Source organism: Sceloporus undulatus, chromosome 9, assembly GCF_019175285.1.
Source record: "Sceloporus undulatus isolate JIND9_A2432 ecotype Alabama chromosome 9, SceUnd_v1.1, whole genome shotgun sequence".
Taxonomy (NCBI): domain Eukaryota; kingdom Metazoa; phylum Chordata; class Lepidosauria; order Squamata; family Phrynosomatidae; genus Sceloporus; species Sceloporus undulatus.
In genome coordinates, this window is record NC_056530.1 from 3,104,293 (window position 1) to 3,119,004 (window position 14,712).

At 42.8% G+C, this 14,712-nt stretch overlaps 1 protein-coding gene across 1 annotated transcript in view; it reads right to left on the reverse strand.

Annotated features, from left to right (window-relative positions):
• The window catches only part of CLIC4 (chloride intracellular channel 4), a 62,254-nt gene extending 58,709 nt beyond the window's left edge, over positions 1 to 3,545 (reverse strand). Inside the window, exon 1 of the mRNA XM_042439833.1 lies at positions 3,405 to 3,545. Coding sequence (XP_042295767.1) covers positions 3,405 to 3,479 — 75 coding nt within the window. The 5' untranslated portion in view covers positions 3,480 to 3,545. The remainder of the gene's footprint in view (positions 1 to 3,404) is intronic.
• Between the last annotated feature and the right edge of the window lie 11,167 nt (positions 3,546 to 14,712).

Sequence of the window (14,712 nt, forward strand, 5' to 3'; positions counted from 1 at the left end):
AAACCTAGATGTGCAGCTCAAAAATTTAAATTGGTTTTCTAAAATATGCATGCCTGTTTTTGGGATATTTACTCTGTCACACAACAGAGTTGAGAACCTCTATTTCTCAGGACCAAAATGCTGGTGAATAGATCATGCCATTATGAACCAAAACTAATGAGGCTGCAAATAGGCATCGGCACGTTTAAAAGAAACACAATTTTTAATTTATAGATTTTCGTGGGTTTTTCAGGCTATGTGGCCATGTTCTAGAAGAATTTATTCCTGACATTTTGCCAACATCTATGGCTGGCATCTTCAGGGAAATCATCTTCTCTGAAGATGCCAGCCACAGATGCTGGCGAAATGTCAGGAATAAACTCTTCTAGAACATGGCCATATAGCCCAAAAAACCCACGAAAATCTATGGATGCTGGACATGAAAGCTTTCGACTTCACAATTTTTAATTTAACTTGAATTAACTCTTTATAACCCTCAAAGCTTGGCAGAAGTCGAAGGAGGAATTCAGGCCAAGCCTCCTCACACCACCTCCAAGAACAAGTGAGTAATGGACTATTCATAGCTTGCATGAAATCATGACTTCTGGAGAACATGACTTCATCCAGACTCTGTCAAGTCTCCACCCTTTATTCCCAGTTCAAGACTTTGCTCTCAGCTGTTTCTTTTACACAACAGCGAGAATGGGGGTTGGAATGGGTGTTACAGATGTTGGAATGGGAGTTACAGACAGAATTGCAATGCAAAAGAATGTATTATCAAACTGCTAGGGAACAAAGCTTGCTTTGGGGGAAAAAGGGTTCCTCAAAATAAGGCCAAACCTAGTTGTTACTCCCAAATAAAGCAGACCACAAGATCAATGCGCACATGGAAACCAACACTTATGCAAGTTCCACTGGTTCGATGGATCTACTCTAGATAGAATTAACACTGGATTTAGGACTAAGGTTGTCTTAAATAAATGCTAAAGCCAGAGCATCTGCTCTGATCAAAGAAAGCATAGGCTGCGGGTAAGGTAAAATTATATTATCTCAACAATTAGATGATTTCATAAATCGTTTGATGTCATCTTCCTTCTAGAAACTAGAATGTACAATGTTTTTATTAAAAGGTTTTCAAAACTATATATGCAAAGCCTTCAGAAATGACATCTGGTATTAATCGATTCCTGTACCGGTTACTGGAAAAATGGGAAATGCAAAAAGGAAAAGTAAGGTGGGGGAAAATCAATTCAGGAGTAAACTTTAGCTTGCCAACACAAAGTAACTTAATTTTCAACTTTCATTTGAAAACTTCTATTGTCCTTTTCCCTGCAACACAAAACCAATACAAATGTAAAACACTTTTATGTAAAGAACAATAACATCTAAAATCCACCCAACAGTGGACCAACTAAGATGCACAAAATACCTGTTGCAAGTTTTCGAAGCACCACTGGCTTCATCATCAGACAAAGGTGTTAATCAGTGCACAAAATGGACGTTACAAGCATTCAAAGCATTCAAAGCACCACTGGATTCTTCAGTAGGCAAAAGTGTTAAAAACCATATGAAAAAGCAATTCCTTTATCAGACCAACTCAAATGCGCTAAATACATACTGATGCTCCACTGGCTTCTTCATCAGGCAAAGGTATTAAAAATAGGAACAGATATCGCTGTCTCATATGGTTTTTAACGCCTTTGCCTGACGAAGAAGCCAGTGGAGCATCAAAAGCTTTGCAATATGTATTTTGTGCATTTTGCGCATTTGAGTTGGCCCGGTAAAGATATTGCTGTTTGTGGATTTAGGGTGTTATCATACTTTGCTGTGGCCAACACAGCTACTCCTGGATATATTTTCTGGCTGTTGAGTAAGTGTGCCTCATGGGCTTTTTTAGAAAGCTAGCAGTTCCAAATGTGGGATTACTGATGGGTCAACCAATAGAGCATCCAATGCTAATCTTAATCCTGGATGGGAGAGGTGAAGACACCACCATCACCCCATAGACACAATGTTGTGATAGCTTTTGTTGGTTTTTCGGGCTATGTGGCCATTCAGAAGATGCCAGCCACAGATGCTTGCGAAATGTCAGGAATAAACTCGTCGAGAATGTGGCCACATAGCCCAGAAATCCACAAAAAACTATGGACGCCAGCCATGAAAGCCTTCAACTTCACAGTGTTGTGAGTTTGTTCCCACAGGGCTCCAAGGTTGACTCAGCCTTCCATCCTTTCGTAGGTCAATAAAATGAGTATCCAGCTTGTTGGGGGGCAATTGGCTAACACATTGTTAGCACTGCTAAAGCAGTGATTCCCAAACCTTTGGACTTCCACTCCTAGAAGCCCCAGTTAGCTTGGCCAACGGTCAGGAATTCTGAGCGCTGAAGTCCAAAACATCTGGGAGACCAAAGTTTGGGAACCACTGGCTTACAGAGTGCTTAGTTCTCTACGATGCGGTATAGAAATGTATAGTGCTATTGCTATATACACTAGAGAAATAATCAGGTTTGGCACCGCTTTAACTGCCCTGGCTCAAGGCTATGAAATTCTGGGAGTTGGAGTTTGTTCTGGGGCCCAGAGCTGAGCTCCCAGAATTCCATAGCCTTGAAGTTGACACCACCAACAACAAAAACAGGTCTTCAAACGAAGAGGGGCAAAGGAGGCATCAGGCCTATTTGGTGGGTTGTTCTGAAGGGCTGGATCAAGAAGTATTCAAGTCGGTTCCCTCTGTAAGGGAATGGAAAGAAGGGAAGGAAGGAAGGAGAGAAGGGAGGAAGGGAAGAAGGGAAAAAGAGGAAGAGGGAAGGAGAGAGTGAAGGAGGGAAGGAAGGAAGGAAGGAAGGAAGGAAGGAGAGAAGGGAAGGAAGGAAGGGAAGAAGGGAAGAAGAGGAGGAGGGAAGGAGAGAGGGAGGGAGGGAAGGAAGGAAGGAAGGAAGGAAGGAAGGAGAGAAGGGAAAGAAGGAAGGGAAGAAGAGGAGGAGGGAAGGAGAGAGGGAGGGAGGAAAGGAAGGAAGGAGAGAAGGGAGGAAGGGAAAAGGAAGAAGGAAGGTAGGTAGGTGGGAAGGAGAAAAGAAGGGAGGGAGGGAAGTAAGAAAGGAGGTAGAGAGAGAGGAAAGAAAAGAGGAGGTAAGAAGGGAGAGAGGAAAGGAAGGGAGGGAGGAAGTAAATAAAGAAGAGAGGAAAGAAGGAAGGGAGGAAGGAAACGAAAGAAAGTAAGAAGGAAAGGGATGAAAAGAAAAGAAGGGAGGAAGGAAGGAAGGAAGGAAAGAAAGAAAGAAAGAAAGAAAGAATGGGGGATGAAAGAAAGACAAAAATAAGGAAGGAAGCAAAGGCAGAGACTGAAGAGGGGAAGGGGAGCCCAGGCGAAGAGGCGAAGGCGGGGAGAGCAGCCAAAGCCCGGGCAAGTTCTGGGGGCGCGGCGCTTACCTTGACGAAGAGCTCGATGAGGGGCTCCTTGTCGCCCTCCTCCTTCACCCCGTTCACCGGCACCGAGAGCGCCATCCTTCCCCGCCGCTTCGCTTCGTCTCGCGCTCTCCTCCTCCCCCTCGAAGAGCCACCGAGCGAAGCTGGACCCAGACTGAAGGCGGCGCCGCAGCAGCTGGCTATTTATATCAAGGGGCGGGGCCTCAGCCGCGAAAGAGGCGGGGCTAAGGGGCCAAGCAACTAAAAGTGCGCGGGAGAAGGGGGAGAAGAGAAGAGGAAGGGGGCCAGTGACCAATAAAAAGTCGAGGGCGCTGCTTGGTGTCTATATGCTAATGAAAGGGGCGTGGCTTCAAAACATCACTCTGACCCCCCCAAAGAAGCAGTTGTTTATTCTGCATTATTATTGTTGTTGTTGTTTATTTTATTATTATTTTAATACTTAGTATTTAATATTTTAGCTTCCTTAGCAAAGGCTGAAGCCTCAGGAAACTTAAATTAAATGCAGGAGGGGGAAAAAAACAACTGGAGATATTAGTCAAATGCCTGCATGTTATTTCAGTCCTTAGTAAAGATGTTATGCTGCTGAGGGAAAGATGTTAACCTTTACTAAGGACCAAACAACAAAATGCAGGCATCTGACGAACATCTCCAATTATTTCCCCCTCCTATTTGGTTTGCCACATCTTGCCTGATGAAGAAGAGGCCCATGGAGCTTCGAAAGCTTGCAACAAGTCTATTGTGCCAATAAAGGTATCACTGGGAGGGGGGGGGTTGTATTTGTTAAATGGCCAAGGCAGCTCCCCTTGCATGTTTTCAATTATTATTATTATTATTATTATTATTTTGCTTTCTTTTTCAAAGTTGGAACTCAAAGCAGCTTACAATTTTTAAATATATATATACAATTAAAAATATACAAAAATGAACATCAAAATAGACCATGAAAGGCTATGGAAGGCTCTTAAAGTCTTGGGAGTGCCACTGCATTTGACCGTACTGATGAGAAATCTGAACTTGGGACAAGAGGCCATCCACAAAAAAGGATACACCAAAGACTGCAACAACTATATGGGATCATAGCATTAACTTCTCACACAAGCAAAATTACATTCTGAATTCTGCAGCACGGACTCCAGCCCTCCATGAAGAGAGAAATCCCAGAGGTGCAAGCAGGATTCAGGAAGGAAGAGGCACTAGGGACCACATTACAAACATACTGTGGCTAATGGAGCAAACCAAGGAATTCCAGAAGAAAATCAGCATGTGCTTTATAAACTATAGCAAAGCCTTTGACTGCATAGATCAGGAAAGGCTATGGAAGGCCCTTAAAGACATGGGAGTGCCAACATATCTGATATTCCTGATGAGGAATCGGCACTCAGGGCAAGAGGCCACTGTCAGAACACAACGTGGAGAGAGAGAATGATTCCCAAGTCAGACAAGGCTGTGTCTTATCACCCTACTTGCTCAACATACTGTAAGAAAAGCAGGCTTGGATATAGAGGAAGGAGGAATGAAGATAGGATGAAGGAACACCAACAGCCTAGGCTATGCGGATGACACCATATTACTAGCGGAAACCATCACAGAGTTGGGGAAATGACTAAGGAAAGTCAAAGAAGAAAGTACAAAGGCAGGCTTAATGCTGAACAAAAAGAAAACAAAAATAATGACCTTAGTAGAAATACATAGATTCAACCTAGATAATGAAGAAATCAAAACAGTAGTTCCCGTAACTTGGACCAAACATTGATCAGGACAGAGACTTCAGTCAAGAAGTAAGAAGAAGACTTGGAATAGGAAAGGCAGCCATGAAAGAGCTAGACAGGATCGAAAGAGGAAAGCTATGCAACTGAGCAATAAAGTCAGAATAGTCCAAGCCATCGTATTCCCCATCACCATGTTTAGATCCGAAAGCTGGACAGTGCAGAAAACACAAAGGAAAGGAATCAACTCATTTGAGATGTGGTGCTAGAGAAGAGAGCTGAGGATACCCTGGATGATCAAAAAGACAAACAGATGGGTCCTTGAACAGATCAGACCAGAAGCTAAGATGTCGAAACTGAGGCTGTCATATTTTGGGCACAACATGAAAAGGCATGACTCACTCAGAATGACATTAATGCTTGGGATGGTGGAGGGAAGTAGAAAGAGAGGAAGACCGCAGATCATAGAATCATAGAGTTGGAAGAGGCCACAGGGGCCATCAAGTCCAACCCCATTCTGCCATGCAGGAACTCTCAGTCAAAGCATCCCCGACAGATGGCCATTCAGCCTCTGCTTAAAGACCTCCAAAGAAGGAGACTCCACTACACTCTGAGGAAGGAGTGTGTTCCACTGTCCAACAGCCCTGACTGTGGATAGACTCTATTAGGGAGCAGAGCAAGTGGAGGACAGAGGAGCTTGGAGATGTCTCATCTACAGGGTTGCCATGAGTCAGGGCCAACTCAAAGGCAGTTAACAACAACAACAACAACAACATGAAGGGGACTACCAGGATGTTCACATGTCCATCTGTGAAAGATATGATCAGTGCAAGACATATTGCAGAAATAATCCAGTCTGAGACCACTTTAACTGCCCTGGCTCAGTGCCAGGGAATCTTGGGAACTGAAGCTTATTGTGGCACTGGAGCTCTCTGACAGGGAAGGGTAAATGCCTCACAAAACTACAGTTCCCTGAATTCCCTAGCATGGAGCCAGGGCAGTTAAAGTGGTCGCAAGCTGGATTATTTCTGCAGTGTGTTTTGGACCATAGATGCTTCAGACAGAGACTTTTAATTCACAATCTCCCTGTCCTATGTACAAAATTCGATAGGGTTCCGACAACTTGCCATTCACTTTTCAGTCTCTCGTATTTTCCCACTACTGCCTTCATTCTTTTTTCCTTCCCACCAAACAAGGAGCTGAACTTCTCTGCCTGAGAATTCTAAATACCTCTCCTTAAAACTGCCAATCCCAACATGCAACAGGAGGCAGCTAGAGGAGTCACACTGGAATAGTACCTCTTTAAGAGCATAGTGTGATAAACATCAAAGAAATCTATTAAAGAAGAAAAGGCAGAATAGCTGCATGGTGCTTTCTTATTGGGACAACTAGGAGCAGGTCTGTTCAGAAGCATTTACTGTGTCTGACACATGGGTAGCTCATATAGCAGCTTGTGTTGCCATTGCTCTTGATTTCCAACAAACTTCAGGGAGAGAGGACCACAACTGAGTGACAGAGAGTATTTTGATTGACTCCCAACTGGCATAAATCCCCATCCTATTTTTGATCTTCAAGTCTCTATCCTGCCAATCCCATCCTGCCTTCAGTTATAAATCTGGTCATACATTTAAACCTTAACCTCTTACTCTGTTTCTATAAATGGTGCTTATACCGCACCCAGTGCTAATTTGGGATTGAAAATTTTGTTTTTCTATACAGAATAAACTTTCTATTTTCCTGCTTAAGGCAGTGGCAGGCATAGGACGCCAAAGCACAGTGAACTGGCTTGATGCCCAATGACTTAACGTCTAGGACCAACCATGGCATGAGGCTAGTTTGGCAAAGATGGGATAGGAAACTGACTTCCACCACACGGCAGGATTGGAAGATGTAAAAATGGTACAGAACAACTGTTATTGGACCAATGACTGGATGCCTCAGATGATACACTGTACAATCTAACCGATGTTAGAACTTGATTGAAAAGCGCCAGCTGCATTTAGGATGTAATACCAGAAAGGTATAGATTATTTATTTAGTCAATGAATGAATGAATATTGAATTGTAATTTATGTTCTGCCTTTTCTCTAGTCTGCATTGCTCTCCTCCATTCTGCTTCATCCTGACAACAGTATTGTGGGGTAGATCAGGCTGAGAAAGGAAGAGATAGGCACAAGGCTGCTCAGTGAATATTGGGCCCAAACAGACAGGCCAAAATAAAGCTGCTTCAGGTCACTTTGGAGGTATGCTGTTTAAATGACACACACATCTTAAGAGGCCAGAAGCTGCACCAAGACTGCACTTAAGACTGGAGCATGGCTTTGGCGTGGTTTCTGTCCTCTTAGGATACATGATTTATTTAAACATCATTCCTCCAAAGTTACCTGAAGCAGCTTTATTTTGGCCTGTCTGTTTGGACCCATTATTACTTAAATTGCAGGGGTCCCAATAGAACACTCACAAATTGAATTCAAAGGGGAAATTAGTTTAGCTCAATTGGAAGCAGTCAGAAAGTTTTGGTTACGGAAAGCCCAGGTCTCAGCCTTTGCATAACAGTCCCAAGAACTAAAACTCTTGAGAGTGCAAAGTACAACTTAGTTTTATTTATTAAGAGCAAAGGGAAAAAGTCACAATTCCCACAATGGCATGTGCACACACAAGAATGAACAGAATTAAAGGTATGTAGCTTGCAGCTAGGTTGAGGTAAGGCAATGCTTTACCAGTGGAGCTCCAATCAGGGGATGATGGAAGTGATAGTGGCTAAGCAAGGCTGCCTGAAAAAGACAGGGCCAGCCAGCCTGTGTTGAGGGGACAATATGAAACCCAGCAGTATTCCTACCTGATTCCAGACTGAGTCAATATGTGCCAAGGCAGGCTTCTTATAGAGTCTTGAGGCAGTTGGGCAGATCTTCCAAGAATCCCCAAAACAATGGGATTCCCACCTGGTTGATGGTTTTAACTTCAGAGTTACAAAAGGAATAATGGCAGAGACACTGATTTAGCCAAGCTGTAATAAGATCAGGACAACCCCAGTCTGTGACCTTCAGGAGGAAATGCAGGGAGTGGGAAGCAACAATGTGCAGTTATAAAGTTACAGGTGCCCTTTCCATATGCCCTTAGGTCTCTAACTAGTCAGATGTTCACTTAAAGGTCATCTGACATGTCCAGGTTCATCCTTATGGCCTTGCTGTAACTGCTATTATAATAAAATATTTTTTTAAAAAATGTACCCCAAAATAATGCAGGGTGTGATAACAGTATCATAACAGGGATGAATCTGTCCTTTCTGTGATTCAGCCAAACTCTAACTGCTGCACTGCACTGGCTCTTGGTGCTACCTATAGTAGCGTTGGGGAAACTGATACATCAACTATTGGACTCCTGTTGCAACCATCTTTACACAGCCTAGTCCATTGTGATGGATGATGGGAGCAGTAGTTCATTAAGATCTGAAGAGCCTCAGTTTTCTCTGCCCCTGAGCTACAGAGCTATCTCACAATATATTACCCTGAAATGTAAGCCAATAAAATTCTCCAGAATACATGTCAACAGAAGGGCAAAAATGGGAGAGGGTCACAAGCAGAATGTTTGTAGGAAAAGGGACAACCACCTTTATGCACTGAGCTTGGGACAGTTCTTTCCCAATCTAGTGTACTTCTCTCTGGCTTCTATGAGGCCAAGCATACTGTATATACTCATGTATAGAAATTTTAGTCAAAAATTTGAGCGTCAATGTAAGTACTGTACTGTAAGTACTCTTATTTTAAAAAAGGAACCAACTCCTGGTGAAAGGCAAAAAAGTAGTCTGTCCTAGAATCACTGACCCTCCCATTCTCTCATCCATCCAGCCTTTATTGTGTGTACAAACATGCCTGCTAGAATATTGTAAGTTGTTTGGCATTGTTTTCCTTTGCATCATCCTTTAGATCCTTTGTTACATGCCCCTTGACTTATCCATGGGTCATATCAAAATCTATAATTTTGACCCACAAAACATGTCATCAACGTATACATGAGGTCGACTTATAGTCGTGTATATACAGTAAATGAATATTGCAAATAAATCACAATTAAAGTCCAATTTAAAAAAAACACAATGTTGTTGTATGCCTCCAAGTCATTTTTTACTTATGGCAACTGTATTGTAGGGTTTTCTTGGCAAGCTTCTTCAGAGGGGGTTTGTCATTGCCATCTTCTGAGGCTGACAGAGTGACACTTGCCCAAAGTTACCCAGTGGGTTTTATGCTCAAGTGGAGAATTCAACCCTGATATCCAGAGATCAAATTGCTATGTCACACTGGCTCTCCAAGCAACAATACAACAAATTATATATTAAATTGAGCACATATCAAATGTCCTAAAACCTCCATGCTTCTTCTAATGAGATGTCAATACAGGGCTGGATTGCAGAACTGTTCTGTATGTGCTGCTCAGTAGTATAGCAACTTTGGAGGCAAATCTTAAGGCCCCTCCAGACTATCACCCCCATGCACTTGGCAAACAAGAACCAATGTGTCCTAGTGGTTAAAAAGTCCGGAAATATTCAGGTTCATATCGTCACTCAAACATAAAGGTCATTGTGAGTGCTTGGACCAGTCCACCTCACCTGTCGGGATAAAGCAAGGGAGCAAGAGAACCACACAGGCCACCTTAAATCCTTGGAGAAATGTAAGATATGTATAAAATAAGAATTAGAAAGTCTCAGAGAGGTTTTGGAAGGAGGGTCCATTGTGCTTTGCGTCAAAAGGCATTGTGGAGCTATTCTGTCTTCCCCTCCTTAACATGTTCTGTGGAAAAGAAGACATTTTAAAAGGGGGAAACACTGGGATGTTACAAATTGAAGATGTTGCCATGTGTTTGTTTTCTACTCTTATATCCTAACTTTTCCTCAGTAAGGATAAAGTGGCCTATATGCTCCTGCTATCTTTATCCTCATAGAAACAACTCTGTAAGGTAGGCCAGCTGAGAAAATGACTCAAGTGAGTTTCATGGCTAATGGTTTGAACCTGGTTGTAAAAGTTACAGCATTCCATGAATGAAGCAGGGCCATTTCACAATCAAAGTAGTTTCAACAGTTTAACTCTTCTATCAAAGGCCCTCTCCAGATGGGCCCTTTGCGGCATGTCCATGACGTGCTAGGGTTACCTTGGGGCGTTGCGTGCACACGCCCTGTAACCCTAACACGTTGTGCACGTGTCACCATTACTCAGCGCCTTACACACGGCGCACGTAACTGTTACGTCACAGCTGCGCAGCTTCCATATGGAGGTGTGCAGCTGCAATGTATATGCGTCGTCTTCGGCGCTTTGTGGCGCAGCAAAAAGGAGCTGCTTTTTGAGCTCCTTTTCTGCTGTGTGGCTGTGCCGCGCAATTTGTATGCTGCGGCACAGCTGTGCAGCAGAGAGCGGCGCTGAGGAGGCGCCTCTTCTGGGTGGTCTGTACCCCACCAAAGTTAGAAAATCATGCAATACTTATGACACAATATTGTTGCTGCTTTACTGTTAGAGTTTCCCTTTTCATTGATGGGGGTCACCCATGAATAAGCTCCAAAACATGCTGCTGTAACATTTGTCCTCAAGTATCATAGTTTTTGCACATGGTAATTCCAGTACTGGGCAATCAAATGGCGTTGGCATCTCCTCCTCTCCTCCTGTTCCAGAGCAGGCTGATTTTTTAAAACTTTTTCTTTTATCCTCAACACACACCCCTCTACTTGCCAAAAAGATATACATGAGTTTCTCCTTGTGAGGAGACTGTCATTTTTTTTAAGCAGGTGGTGGGCAGAGAAGCCCCACCACTGCCATCAGCTAAGGAAGAGGGACACTGTTCCCTGTTCCTCTTAAAGAAAAAGTTATTCTGAAATTGAATTACAAATAAAAAATTAAATTAATAGCATGTTGAGTTGGGCATAGGGCAGGGACATGGGGTTAGAAGGGAATGAAAAAGAGAGCATGCAGGGACCTTTCATGGTGCAGAAATCCCTGTTGCATTTCTGAAAAGAGGTATAGTAATCAAAGCTCCAAAGCTGGTACGTTTTAGTTCTCCTCTAATGACACTGCAGACGAGACCAAGGTTCCTGTGATAAAAGTCCAAAGCCTCATCTGGAAGTGCCTCAACACAGTAGGATTTATTTTGAGTAAACAGGTGCTGTCAGTGTGTGCTGAACTAGCTCATAAATTGTGACTTATTTTTAACCTCTTATCAGCAGACTTGACCCCAGCTGGCAGCAAATCTCGCAATCACTCACCACCACTGACTTGTTTTCCTCCTTTCATGAACAGGAATCCATAGCATGTTGGCATACAAAGTGGCTACCAGCCAGGATATTTCTTGCCAGCTGCATTCCCTGCTTTCTCTGGCATCCCTTGAACTCTTTTAATTGTTGTTGTAGTCTACATCTCCTTGTGATCCAGTAAATTCATTTTCTACCGGCTCTCACACGCTAAGTTATGAGGCTGGTGGAATGGAACTACAACTCTGAGAATCCCTATTCAGCATAGCTTTGACCATGCTGGCTCCGGGATTTTAAGATCTGTAATCCAAAAATGCAATTCCTCTAGCACAGTGATTCCCAAGCTTTGGTCTTCCCAGTGTGTTGGACCTCAGGTCTCAGAATCCATTGGCCAAGATGTCTAAGGAGCTGGGAGCAGAAGTCCAAAACACCTGGTGGACCAGAGATTGGGAATCACTGCTCAAGTGAGAGAGTAGGAATGGAAAACCTTTGCAAATCTTTGCTTTCTCCTGCATTCTATTGTTTTTCAATTTCAATTTCTTTCCATCAGATTTATGAAGAAATTTGTGACCATGGGTCAAAAAGAAACCAAATGAAGCTCAACCCATTGTTGTTAGCTCTCCTCAAGTCAACTTCGACTCATGGCAACCCTGTGGATGAAACGTCTCCAAGACCCAATGTCCTCATCCACTCTGCTTAGGTTTTTCAGGGCCAGGCCGTGTCCTCCTTGACTGACTCTAACCATCTACTGCCATCCACCTATCATAGTATTGTCTTTTCTAATGATTCATTTTTTCCTCACGATGTGCCCAAAGTACAACAGTCTCAGTTTAGTCATCTTCACCACCAAGGAAGTTGCAAACTTGATCTGTTCTAGAACCCATTTGTTTGACTTATTGGCCATCCATGGTATCAACAGCACTGTTCTCCAGCACCACACCTTAAATGAGTTTATTTTCTTCCTATCTGCCTCTCTATCTGTCTGTCTGTCTCCCCCCTCCCGTGTGTGTGTGTGTGTGTGTGTGTGTGTGTATTTGCCTCTCCATATTCACTAGGGTTAGGGGCACAAGACCCTTGTGAATATGGAAAAACCGCAAATAACAAAACCACCATGTTTTTACCTGAGAGTACACCTCTCTAGGAATCTCAAGTTCCTCCAGTGCAACTCTGTGGCCAACATCCAACAGACACTGACCATATAACTGCGCAGGAGAAGCTACAAATCCCTAGTAGAGTATTCTCTCTAGGAATCTCTAGGTCTTCCAGTGCAACTTTTAGTTAAAGTTGACCATAGAGTTGCACTGGAGGACTTAGAGATTCTTAGAGAAAACATATTAATCAAATCTGTGAATAATAAAATGTGCAAAAATCAAAGCGGCAAATATGGAGGGATGAGTGTGTGTGTGTGTGTGTGCAAAATTTTAAACAGTAGCATACAAATGCAAAAGCAGGCAAGTGTTAGTTTGTGGGAAAAACCATAGGGGGGGAAAATACTTTTGGAAGTGGTATTTTGTGCATTCGTGTTCCCAATGTCGGTGGGGAGTGGAGGTGGTTCCATAATAGCATCACTATGTCATTTTGTCATTATGGCTTCCTTTTTAAAAAAAAAAAAAAAAAGCATGACTAGCAGAAAATAATCTAAATGGCATTGTCATTTTTCAAGTGCAAGCAAGCAAACATGGGAAATAACACCACTGAAGTGGAAATAGCATGAAAGAGCGCCTTGGCTACCTTTCCAGGCACAGGACAAGAGGTTTTCAAATGGGACAACCCCAAACAAAGGACTAGTGTGATGAGCTCCTCTGTTCTATAGAAAAAGCACAGAGACATGCATCCTTAATTCCATCAGGCTCTTGTCAAAGGCACAGACACCTGACCACCTGAACAGGAAAATACACTATTTGCATATTATACTGCTCACACAGACAAATCTGTGGCTTTCCCAAAGAAAGAGCAAGTGAAAAATAGCCATTGTACTTTTATAAGAGAAGAAACCAGGATTCGTGTTCACACTCAGAATGTATACTTTTAGCAATGCATTTATATTTGATGTGCTAGATTTTCTCTTTCAATGCACAGACATTTAAAGGCCACAGCCATCTTTCAATTTGCACTTTAGCATACAGGGATCAATTTGGCTTTCACGTTGTAAGCCACTTACAGAGTGTTAGTTCACTGATAACCGTTATAGAAATGTACTTGATATTATAATTTTGTACTTGTAGCATCTTCTGACAGATTCAAGACTAAAATGTGTCTAATTTTAAATTAATCAATGCCTTTCTAGAACACAAAATCACGTGGGGGAAAAAGCAAGACAAAGTGTTTGAGTATCTGTAATTATAAATAAAATAAGTTGCTTATATTTTGAAATGGGAATATGTTTGTGCAATGTGTTGGAATTAAGCTAAATGCTTAAGGGAGACAATAATGTCCCTTGAACCAGGTCAATATTCACCAAGTGATGTTTTTACTATCATCTGAATATTTAGATGTAATGAGAAATGAATTAGGAATCTCAACAGGTCTGTGTATTTTTAAATTTGAATCAGAACTCCACTGTTGGCCAGGGACACCACTCCATGACATTTATGCAGTTTAAATTCGCTCCCATAAGATGACACTGTTACTCCAGAACTGCCACCAGCAAGGAATCCAAAGGCCACTGAGAAGCTGTTCTCTCTGTACTGTGTGTATTGTGTACCTTCAAATAGTTTCCAGTTTCTGACAAACCTAAGGTGAGCCTATCTTGGGGTTTTCTTGGCAAGTTTTGTTCAGAGGAAGTTTGCCATTGCCTTCCCCCGAGGCTGAGAGCATGTGACTTGCCAAAGGTCATCCAGTGGGTTTCATGACGAAGCGGGGAATCGAACCCAGGATCTCCAGATCTGTAGTCCAACACTCAAACCACTACCACTCCCCTCTCTCTGCAGGAGGAAAATTATAGTAAGAAGACAGCCAACCTAGAAAAGGAATCAACTTCCAGGTGCCCTGGGAATTAAGCATTTCAAACATCAAAACTCCAAGAATAGAGAATGCTTCCAAATGACTGAGTTTAAAGTGCTGCCAAAGGGTGGACTGTTGTATGTCGCTGCTGCTATTTTGCCCCAGAAAGACTCTGCAGCAGTTGCTTTCCATGTGGAGAGCAGAACATGTGCTTTCAGGCTCGACAACCTATTATGCCCCAGAATCATGGAAAGAGATAGAGACAAAGAGAGCATTGTGCGAGGGCTTCCTTGTTCAGGGCTTGGTCCCTGGCACCAAGGCCCAGCAGGAGATCTAGGCTCACAAAAAGTATTGATGCAGCCCTGCCTCCTACTGTAGAACATCCTCAACATTGTGCTGAAATAATTTGTTAGGGAAATCTTGGCATTAA